This window comes from Lampetra fluviatilis, chromosome 32 (assembly GCF_964198595.1).
Source record: "Lampetra fluviatilis chromosome 32, kcLamFluv1.1, whole genome shotgun sequence".
In the NCBI taxonomy this organism is placed as follows: Eukaryota; Metazoa; Chordata; class Hyperoartia; order Petromyzontiformes; family Petromyzontidae; genus Lampetra; species Lampetra fluviatilis.
This window is the reverse complement of record NC_136306.1, coordinates 10,844,703-10,856,517: the sequence shown is the minus strand read 5'-3', so window position 1 is coordinate 10,856,517 and position 11,815 is coordinate 10,844,703. Positions and strand designations below refer to the sequence as shown.

General features: G+C 43.2%; 1 protein-coding gene across 2 annotated transcripts in view; it reads right to left on the bottom strand.

Annotated features, from left to right (window-relative positions):
- Positions 1 to 1,278: 1,278 nt before the first annotated feature.
- Positions 1,279 to 11,815, bottom strand: part of LOC144943754 (disintegrin and metalloproteinase domain-containing protein 9-like) — a 40,878-nt gene continuing 30,341 nt past the window's right edge. The window contains exons 19-26 of one of the 2 annotated variants that reach the window (XM_078871551.1): positions 10,457 to 10,577; positions 9,255 to 9,318; positions 8,500 to 8,567; positions 7,510 to 7,570; positions 7,249 to 7,289; positions 6,248 to 6,368; positions 5,420 to 5,478; positions 1,279 to 4,986 (exon numbers count right to left, since the gene is read on the bottom strand). In XM_078871551.1, coding sequence (XP_078727677.1) covers positions 4,926 to 4,986; positions 5,420 to 5,478; positions 6,248 to 6,368; positions 7,249 to 7,289; positions 7,510 to 7,570; positions 8,500 to 8,567; positions 9,255 to 9,318; positions 10,457 to 10,577 — 596 coding nt within the window. In that variant the 3' untranslated portion in view covers positions 1,279 to 4,925. The remainder of the gene's footprint in view (positions 4,987 to 5,419; positions 5,479 to 6,247; positions 6,369 to 7,248; positions 7,290 to 7,509; positions 7,571 to 8,499; positions 8,568 to 9,254; positions 9,319 to 10,456; positions 10,578 to 11,815) is intronic. The other variant, XM_078871552.1, reaches the window with a different exon arrangement.

The window sequence follows — 11,815 nt, the reverse complement described above, 5'->3', positions numbered from 1 at the left end:
GGAGGGTGGGAGGGGCCCTCCCTCCCGGAACCACTCTGATGCCCTCTCCCCTCCCTCCCTCTCTCTCCCTCCCTCCCTCTCTCTCCAGATGGAAAGCTTCCTCCTTCCGTCCCTCCCTGAACCTCCCCCACTCCCCACCACCACCACCAAGGCTGGTTTGTTGAACGCTTCCAGGGTTTGTAGTGAGACATGCAAGGCGCCAGAGGGAGCGATTCTGGCTCTGGCAGCGATGGGGTTGGCTGTGGAGTCTGGAGCAGTGATCATCATCATCGTCACGATCTGTGGGCGGCAGAGAGCCCCCCGCGCGGGTGTCCACTCCACACCTCGTCACCCATCACCGCACTTCACTGCCCCTTGTCTTGACATGCCTCAAGTAGCGCAACATCTCTCTGGCACCAATCCCCCTCTGTCATAGCCGGCAAGCCCCCTTATCAGTTGGCCCGACCTGAAATTACAGACCAATTCACATCTGATTGGTGACCCCGTGCCCCTAAAAAATCTCAACGTTCATCCTATAACATCCCATCGTCACAAGGGAGAAACAATCAAATAGACACGAAAAATGTGCCCGTATTGAAACGTTTCCCGTTTAGAGGGCGCTTATGTGCTTATATAGGATACAATTATATGGTGGTGGTGGCTTTCAAAGAAATAAACATAACAGGCAACGATTCAGGCCAAAACATTACCTTTTAAGGCCACTGTTATTGACGAATGTTTTGAGTTATGTTATAACAGGTCACTGCTTTGGCTCGAGTTTTTCTTACGGGTCAGCTGCTGTTGACGTCCTGCACAAGTGTACTCGTGTATCCGTCGCCTCTTCTGGAGAGGTTTCTATCACCCAGATCTGGCCGCGTTGCATTCCTGCTGATCTCACACCATTGGCAAACACACTTTCTAACTTGGTTGAAACTTCCCGAAGTCGAAAAAATATAGAGTGAAAGAGAATGTCATGGGGTTGAGTCACACCGTTCTTCTGACGATTAAGATATGTCCACAAAACAAGTACATCTCAACATTTCTACGAGAGACATCTGTGAAAAAGAGATTTATAGCTCATCGGATTCCTCCAGGCTAAATATTCTGATTCAATGCTTCCATTGTCAGTGGCGAAGGCTGACACTAACATACATGATACATGCAGACCCGAATCAATTGATTACCTGTGATCATTTAGATTTAATATCCGTTTAACATCCATTGATGGTTCCATTTAATTTGTCACGGAGCCATCAACTCGATGAAATAAAGCAAACGCATGCACACAATGAACAGCCAAAGACAACTTTATTCAGCTCCATTCACATCAAGTACACCTCTTCAGATATCTCAACCTGTACTTTTACAGTATATACATACAAAATATTCTCGAACCTATTAAATAACCTGCATCTGCAATTTCATTAAATTCTGATACACCTTGGATCATTAAATTTGCATAAAAGCGTTCGTAACAATATTTACAGCTCAATGGGACATTCAAATTCAAATCGGTTGACGGCGTTCTGTTATTATAGTGGTTGTATATCTTTAATGATTATTAAAATGCTCTCAGTACATAATTTGAGGGTAAAATTATAGCAGTAAAAACCTTATTTAAAACATGTTTAAATATTTTTAAATCAAGTGGCAAAACCTATGCAGACTGAAAATTACACAGCAGCCATCAGCTGCAGTCAAAACATTAAGTGCACAGGCTTCAGACATTACATAACCACAGTACAATAAGTCTTAACATTTTTACTCGTGTGGTACAATCTATTTCAGTGTGTATTTCTCAATGTTGTGACAGCCCACACACAGTGTGTAAGTAGTGGAATGTGTAAAGGTCAGATACATTTTTGTCTTAACATTGCCGTAATATTTTAACAGCAGGTTTAGTTGCCAATAACAGCAGTAGTTTTCATTGTTGAGCTTGTGTGATGATTTAAATCTCAGTTCTGCCCTATTCTAGATTTAAAATAATCCTTGAATAAAGGATTGTGATCAAATCCATCCCCAGGACATTACAGCAAGAATAGGCATGCGCATGTACATGTGTCTACAGGGGGGAGTGGTGGTGTAGTGGTTAGTGTACTGCGCTATGAACCCAGGTATCTGGGTACGATTCCCAATCACCGCTAACATCAGCATCCCGTGACATTTGAGCTGGTCCTGGTTCTCTGCATTAGTAAACTCAGCCCAAAACGTGTAATTGGTGCGGTGTGTAAACATCGGCACTATGGAGACAAAGACGGCCAGGCATGAGGAGCTGTCCTCCGCGATTCCTCATAGAAGCCCACCATCAGCACTTTTTGTATTTGTCTCCGTGTATAGAGCAATGAATTTGGCAGAACATATAACATCCATCCATCACAGTTGAACTGTGGTGCTCTGCCTTAAAAAAAAGTATACATACAAACATTACGCACACATGCACAGAGCATACAGTCAGTGCGACAAAAACGGACGCGATGTGGGACAAAGAATTTGGCAAATAAAATAAAAAACATGCACGCTGTAATAAGAAAAAAAACCGTTTGACACACTACCATGAGTTTCATTACTAATGCTATTGTACAGGCTGTCATAATGGTAAAACGTAATACATAATGTACGTCTTTAAATGTGGATTTGCTTGGAGTGCACATCTCAAAACCGCAGACACACATGTGGTGTTATACGGGCAAAGATCATGCATTTGGAATGCGGGCTAATGCAACAGCAGCATTGCACAATGGTCGGAATAACAGGGACATTACAGTGAGCTGCGAACAGGAGAATGAACCCGAGTGTAACGCAAGCCGTCTCATGACATCTGGCGGCTTGTAGCTGCAGTGTCATAACAAACTCCACCTCGTGTCTCTGCCAGACTCAGATGACCCGTCGTTGCTGGGAGTTTTAAGTGGTAATCGGAATGTGGACTGATGAATCCGCAAGTGGAATTCATTCCCTCCTTCAGTTGGGAGTCAGAAACTACTGTGGCTGCCTGCCATCGTCTTTTTTGTCAAATTCTGCACCAACCAAACGTCTGTGACCTCACCCAAAAGTTACCTTGGACATCAAACAACAGGAGCATTTGGTAATCCCACATGATGCCGATGGACATTTATGATCTTATGGATCACAATCGGGTAGAGCGGTAGCACAGTGATTAGCGCACCGTATTATGATTCCGGTTACCGGAGTTCGATTTCTCTCCACGATTAACATTCGGTGGCGAAAGATACCTGAAGCTGCCCCAGGCCACCCTTCACCAACCCGCACTGTCCAGCGTGATGAAGGATGCTCATGCAACCACCCCCATGACTGCCATGGCGTGGGAAGGCCTTCGTCAGTAAAATTGACTGACAGCGCTATACATCGTTATTGTTAACAGATAACAAACAAGTTTACGTTTTCAGCAGGGTGATGTTCCAAAGTTGCCTTAAATACTGAGCACTATGTTGGCATTTCCGAATAAATTTAATGGATCACAAAGCTATGGAGAGAAAACTCATAAACTGACATAAAACATAACATTTTTAATGACTACCCACCTTGCGAGACTTATAAAAGTCGTAAATTAACGGTTAGTTTTTTCAAGGGAAACCAAATCTTACAGGTGTTGTTTCAATGCTTATCATACGTTAATGTTTCATTACTTTCATTGATTATTCTACTTCTGCTCTGACACATGCGTTAATTAACTCTACACTATATTTTTTCAGTAAGAAAAACAGGTAATCCGCGATCACGTGTTTATATGACGGTTTTGGCATTTACTCAGGTCATAATATACATTTTTTAAACCATTTGACAGCTTTACAGGAGTAATACCATTATTCATTTAAACACTGTACAAATGAAATTAAAACATGGCTGAGAAGTAAAATCACATCAAGTGTCAGATCTCATTTTAAAGTACAGTGGTTTGCTTTATGTGCAAGTTCAGACCCATTCACGTCAATATTTCTTCCGTTGTAGGAAATCAGTAGCGCGTACGTACAAACAAACGAGCCGAGTGATGCCAGAAAGCAATCACATCTCCAGTGCACGTTTCGTATTCAAGAGAATGTGGTATAGCCCTTCGAACTATAAAGAGCTCAGAAATATCCCTGCTGAGTATTAAGCACGCATGTGTGCAACATGTCAACGTTACGGTATCTGTGCGACTGTAAAACTGCACCTAAAACACAAACTTTGCTCATCAAAGAAAAAAAAAAATTCTACCACATTGGGCCGGATTCATATCGTGGCAAAACAGTGGAAATGCACCACCTTTGGCGATTGTCCCTATCGATGGTAAAGGAAACCTTTGCTTGGCTTTGCCAATATATATGTATATGTAAATATATAAAAACCGGGCATTCGCCAACACATCAAACGAGCCCAATATTTTAATTATAGATCAGATGCATAAATCTTGACTTAAAGCTTTCGTGACTGCAGGAATTCATATCAGATGCATAATCGCGCCAAATAACTTGTGCAATGGGTAAAACCAATGTCAACTTTAATAATAATGCAGCTCAACGGGGACCTGCATTTGCATATAAGGGGAACGGCTGGGAAATTTACAAGGTAGCCCAGACCATTCAGAATGAGCTCAGTGTTTGTTGTTGTCCTTCCTAACAAGAATCCACCCGCTACAAACGACTCAAAAGTGTTGATCAAACCAATGGCAAAAACGTGGCAACGCAAGCAGGTAGCGTCTTGCTGCGAGCTTGGAATTTCAGCCTCATGCCAAAAAAACCTTACATTGAGAGTACCCTATTGTTGAAGAATATTGCATATGCAACATCGGGAAAAAAATTCTGCGCATGCAGACGTGCAATAATGAACCATACATACCATAACAACAGCCCATGTTCCCATGAATGTAATGTTACGAGCCTTACATGGTCTCAAGTGTATTTTGTCCCGTTTGCTACCATCAGACGCGTCGCCTCCGACGAGCAGACGACTCAAACTAATGATGGCGTGAGGTTGCCTGGCTTTGGCATCAACGCTGGCTTAGACGACACCCTGCCTCGTCACACACAGGGCGTCACACACACACACACCGAGTCAGCGGAAGCAATGTGCAAACACAGCCACTCTTTGTGGCAGACTAATTTGAAAATGTTGCCATCTGCTATAGGAGAATGGTACGTTGTAATATTCACACACATTATAACATAATTCTAATTTGTGTGTGTGTAGCCTTGATGATGATAATGTGCTCCATTGTTATAGATACCCCAACAAAAACAGCAATATGATATTCTTTTTATATATATAAAGGACCGTATTAAATCCTTGAACACTATTCTCTGCATGATGTTCAGCCATCACGTTCACAACAGTGAGAAGAGGCTCATTAGAATCAAATGGGGTATCTATAAAAGGGATCACCCTGTATATTTAACGGCCTAAAAAAACTGTTTGCTAGTGCAGGCACAGTATAGCGAGCACCCACCTGGCACCATGACCACCCGAGACGTCATCACGAGACCCCGCCACGGCTTCTTTATTGATCTGTGATTGTCGACATGGGCAGAGAGGCGCTGCGTTACAACTGGCGGAACCTGGACTACACGAAAGGGAGGAATACCATAGGTGTCCCTCCAACGGTTATCACAGTCATCCAAGATAAAAACAACGTGAGATACACTCTTGAACCCATCCTATTAAGTGGGGAAATTAATTTGACACTGTAGGATGTGCGAAATATATGAAAGAAAAACATTTATAGATATAAAAACGAATTTTATTGTTTTTAGGATGTTATTTGTCTGACACCGAAGAATTGTTGTGCAGTAAGTGACGGTTGCATAATTAAATACATATTTGAGTGTTGTGAACTGCAGGGATATTAAAAACCAAACAATAAGTTTTCAACAACACTTGTGTTCGTGTGGCTGGGACACACACACAGAGCTTTCCCCTCTGTTTTCTCACTGTGACTCCTCCGATGAGCACAGTTGACTTTGTACGTTGTGTTAAAGAAGTTCCACGTACATGTGGCCAGAATGCTGGTCTCATAGGACAGAGTTTCTAACCAAACAGCAGTTCCATTCCTTCTAAATTTGAAGCTTTTGTGACTGCAAGGATTCATACTCTTAGTTCTTTCGGTAAAGTCACGTAGGTAAAAAATGAAAAAAAAAATCATTGATTTTATTATTTTATTAATTTTTGTTATTTAATTTTTTATTAATTTTAATTTCATTTTTTACCTACGTCACTTTACCGAAAGAGCTAAGATTATATATAGCAGTTCCATTCTCTCCAAAAGTCAAGCACCCACCTGCCAGGCATCCTGCTCAGCCAAGTACTGAGGTTTTGTATGCCACTGCTGTTGCGGTTCTTCTTGTCCCGTAGCTTTGGATTTGCCTTGCTTGGAATACATAGGCACCGACGGGGGAGGCCTGCATATGACGTGAACCGCGAGACACAGGTGGGGCACAGACGTGTTATTAACACTACAGCGCCGAACTGCTGATCCAAATCATTAAAAGAGATATGTTTCCCGAACGTGCAGGTGGTATGACCGAGATGTGTCGGAGGGAAGTGCGAGGATTTCGAAAGCATTCAATATTTACTTGGGCAACGACCTGCACTGCCCAGTCCACAACTTAGGGCTCCCGAAATTTACGGTGCCCGCGTTGAGACACGATATAAAATACGCAACCTTATTCTGACAATGTGATAAAAGCTGCCCGCTAAGCGGTGAAAAGGGTGGTGGATTTAAAGCACAAAGGTTGTGATGCAGATGATGGCGGAGGGCCATGTAAAGTGTGGTTGAGTGCTCCGTCTGCGGTTTCTCATTAGTTCCTGTAAAACAGAGCAAACTGCCAAACTTGAAATGGCCCATTGCCAAAGCAAGACCGTTAATGCCAAATTAGGCTAATTTCCATCGCCCGTGGTAGGATGTAACGAATCGCCCTCCCACAGCAATTCGATAAAGTATCACAATTCAGAGTAACTATTTGACAAAAAAAAAAACTTAGATTTGACGATGGTTTTTAACAGATTGTAATTATAGTTGAATATTTCATTTCTTGTTTGATTGAGTTTGTTTTGTTGTTAGCCAAAACTCAACGTTAACTCATCACTTGCATACGATTTGCATTAAGTGTAAATGATCGTTCATCACACACAAGATTCAATGCATATATCGTGAGTGTGAGGATCGATATTAATTTGTGAATCGATGAATCGTTACACGCCTATCAAAAATACTCCTGTATTCACGTATTTTACGATACAATGAACAAGACAGGATGCGCTTATTTAATACAAGCTCACCTTGTGGGCACTATTGTAGAGACTTCAGAGCCATTTGTAAACTGCAATGGGAAAATGAGCAACAAGACAATCACGACTGATATCATTTCACAATATCACAAATACTGATAAAGTTCACGTGTGTGTGTGTTTGTGTCATCATTGCTTAGTGGCAAAGGGCAGCTGTTGTCATTGTTGTTGTACCAGAACACATGGAGGTTATGGACAGAGTAAGAGCTGAATGAAGACATTTATCTGAACAACTTGAGACTGGTAACCTACGTGGACTTGGCTTTGAGTCGCTGAGGTTTTGGGAGCACTGGCTTGAGGTGGAATGAGAGGTCTAAAGAAACACAATTCCACATCAACAACATCAAGGTTTGCATCACTCAACTGGTAATATAGATAACGTTCAAGATTGTTTGTCTAATGCCTTTTCAGTGTACTGAGCAGGCTAGCGCCGAGATCCTCGGCTTCAGTCCAGGCAGCCGCCAATTAAAAAACCAGGATCTCAAGAATCAGTGGTCTTAACCCGGTCACCAACGACTGCACAAAAACTATGATATTAAACGTGATTGTCCATTAAAATTTGGCTTAATTCAACTTTGAGAACTAATGATTTGCTTTGACATGTGACTATAAATCTGTGCACGATTGGAACCTCCTTGTAAAAAAAAGGTGTCAGTTTTGTTGCCAGATAAAAGGGTAAAAAAACAATTATCATAATTTTCTACTGGCAAAGGAGGTTCCAATGGTGTAAATGCTTACCCCGAGCTCTCATACTCTGATGGTGCATTGTCTTTGAGTTGTGCACCTTTTGGCGTCATCTGGTCCAACAGAAAGCTGTCTCGGGTGTGGACCAATCAATTTCAAGGACAGTGCATACATTATCAATGTGTTTTTTGTCTGCTTTCCGACCGCAGGTATTGTGGTCAATGCAAACATGACTCCTTGTAAAAAAAGGTGTCAGTTTTGTTACCAGATAAAAGGGTAAAAAAACAATGATCAATCTGTGTACGATATCGAAATGGTGTGCCCCTATTGTGGATAAAGAGGCTGACCAAAGTGACCACGGAAGTTGTTCAATGATATCATCTTTATGGGTCATTCTCTGACACGGGGTCCTGCACTGCCAGCTGCTTGGGTGTTCAACACAAATGTCTACTATGCCTCAAGACGTGACGGCGATAGCGCAATTGGTATATACGCAATTTGGGGAAACACGAAAGCTATGGTTAGTTAAAGACAGTGAGTAAAGTATTGAACCATTACCTCTTGGGTATATTTGTGCTGCTGGGATCCGATGCCTTGCCATTGTGATCGTTGTCTTGAGATGATTCCTAACAAAGTTAAAAGAGTGTGAACAACCGCACTCACATTGGCTGGCCACTAAAGAAGTTATCACGGCATAGGCGAGGCCACTCACTCCTATAGCAAAGCAAAAGTCACGGCATGCGAGTGTTGTTTATATTTCAACAGAATTTCGAGATGCGGTCACATTTGGATGCTGTACAACTTAAAATTCTCATATCAATTGTCTTGTCAAAAAAAATAACGAAAGCATTATATGCCAATCGACAAATATACATTTTTATTGTAAAATGTCAAATCAACTTTTCTACAGACATCCTGTTACTGGTAGGAACCCACTGGTTCCACCAGCCCACAGAGGATTATTGTGTCCGTCCGTCGTGCAGGGAGGCGCTGGGTGGGGAGGGTGGGGTGGGGCTGGGTGGGGAGGGTGGGGAGGGGCTGGTGGGGAGGGGCTGGTGGGGAGGGTAGGGAGGGGCTGGTGGGGAGGGGCTGGTGGGGAGGGGTGGGGAGGGGCTGGTGACCCCGTGGTGTCCTTATAAAACTCAACGTTTAACCTACTCACGCCGGCTTGTGCCCGCCCTCACAGTCGGGCATTTTTGCGGAATACACCACGCCGCCGTTGACCCTGGCCATTGACCGAGCAACCCAACGTTCCTACCAGCTCCCTCCGCAGGAATGTGTTCAGTTCCTTTGTAAACGTCAAAACAGCGTACCATCAACTGCGACGATGGTTGAAATTTGGATTCTCCTTTGGGCGTTGCTTTGGTGTTGCCAGAACTGTAATGGGGAAAAAAGGTTGTGCTTTTCACAAACAATATTGGCATCGGAGAATCAGTGACACGAATAACATTCCAACTGACGAAGCGTGCGGCAAGACGGGTCGGGGCTAAACAGGTGTGAAAGCTGTTTAACGATGGGGGTTGTGTTTGAGAGATGAAAGTGCATGGACTGATGTGTATGCAGATTAATCTGTTACAAAACATATTTTCAACAAAGCCTTTATACACTTCTCTAAATAGTTTTTTTATAAATAATGTCACGCTATCACGCACGCTGGCATCGTGGTTCACGCACTGCACTTTCAACCCAGCGACGTGATATCGATTCACGGCCACGGCTAACACTAACCAGTGCGAAGAATGACAAAACAACTCTCATGACTGGACGCAGAGTGGAGAAGCCATCGTTCTGCAGTGGATTATACGTATGTGGAACTTCTTTTTCGCACGTTACGTAGCCAACCGTGCTCATTGGAGGTACGGGTGAAGGACAACAAACTAAACACAAAAAGCAGTTCGAGAGAAATTAGTGATCAATCTAGATTTGAACCTTATGGCGGTACCCCGGGGTACCATAGTAACTTAGTACCCCGGCTCTCGAAGAATGTCCGTGATGCAGTCATTTTTAGTCTGTTGATGGTCGGCAATGCAGCAATTGATTCATCTCGACGAGCTGTACACGATGCACCACTACGGTGCGTGCGAGCGTTCAGGGTTTCAGCGCAATCGTCCTCGCTTCGTTTCTACATCGCGGAGTAGCACTGATTTTGGATTGATTGGTACCCCAGTCGCGGAGTTAAGTACACCCCTGTAAAAAGTAGTGCCCCAGAAATTAAGTATTTAATTGCCTCGGCCATTTTGTATTATTTGGTACCCTGGGGTACTGCCATAAGGATCATTTAAAATTTACAAAGGAGCTGCATAATAAATATAGGTTTGGGATTTATCACGATCAATCATGAGTGTGTGTCAATTTCAGGATGTATGCGTCCAATTGTCATTTAAGTATATTGAACTTCTTTCACACGTTACATAGCCAACCATACTAATCGGAGGTGCGGGGGAAGGACGACATTATATGCAAGCAATCAGACTGAGGAAGCCCGAAAGAGCTGTGCATGGGGGTGAGTCCTCACCTGCACTCCTGGCTGCGTTGCATGCGCTTTCTGCGTATGTACCGCCGTCTGCCGAAGAACGCCGCCACAGCCAGCACCGGAAGCAGCAGCAACAGCAGCCACAGTAGCTGGGATTTATCTGCTTTAGCATACCAAGGCAGCGCAGAAATGTGCAGTAGAACGCAGTACGAGCGTGAATGTAGCACAAGGCAATGATTGACGCATGCCACTCATCCATCCACTCAACCGTATTGGCAGAATCTTGGAACTCTCTGGCAAATGGCATTATGGGGGGGATGGGGGGCGGGGAGCATCCACACCCCACAAGGGTTGCAAGAGCTCAAGGAGAAGGCCCCCAGCACCACCACTTTAATTTTAGATTTGAAGCTTTCGTGACTGCAAGGATTCATACTCTTAGGCTTTTTCGGTAAAGTCACGTAGGTAAAAAAAAATTAATATAAGTAATAATAGAAATAAAATAATAAATCACGACGTTTCGGAGGCAACACAAGTCTCCGTCATGTATCGCAATTATGACGGAGACTTGTGTTGTCTCCGAAACGCCGTGATTTATTATTTTATTTCTATTATTACTTCTATTATTTTTATTTTTTACCTACGTGACTTTACCGAAAAAGCCTAAGAGTACACCAGCACAATTTGGGATGGGCAATAATTGCCGTATTACAAGCAATGCCCAAATCACCCCCCAAAAAAATGATATAAAACATGAAGCTTGGGTCATGACCTCTTCCACTTTCCCAGGTCTTCAACCCATGGATCAGCTGCTTGTGATTAAAGCCCACCCAGACTGCGACTTTCTCAATCCACAGTCTTCCTTGGACACCCTCTGTTTCTAGTTTGTAAAGATTGCTGGATCTATTGATGTGCTTAAACAACCGCGTATTTGTTTGTCTAATGATGGCTAGGAGATAATTGTGGTCAACAGAATTTCACGAGTTGTGTGTGCTGTCACAGTAACTTTTCCAAAGCATTTCATTTCGAATCCTATTTGCTGTTGTCATCTTCCGTTGACAAACTCCATTCCCTCTTTACGTGACACCCATTAGTCTACATTGTACTCAACCAAGCCAATGCAGCAGTATAATGCAACGTGACAGGGCACGATATAATAGAGCTGACACAGCGCAACAGATACACAAAGAAACCCAATAACATTCATGCTAAATGTAACGTCACGCAACCCGACTTAACTGTAGTGTACACATTTCTAAAATATTTGTACACATGCCATTACATGTTTACGATGCGTGTGGTCGGCCAAAAGTATTTCAAAGTCCTATTTGGCCCTTAGTAAATGATACGTTTACCACTGCTGGCTTATGGAAGCCCTGAAGCCACCGCGTGGCACCATAAGAC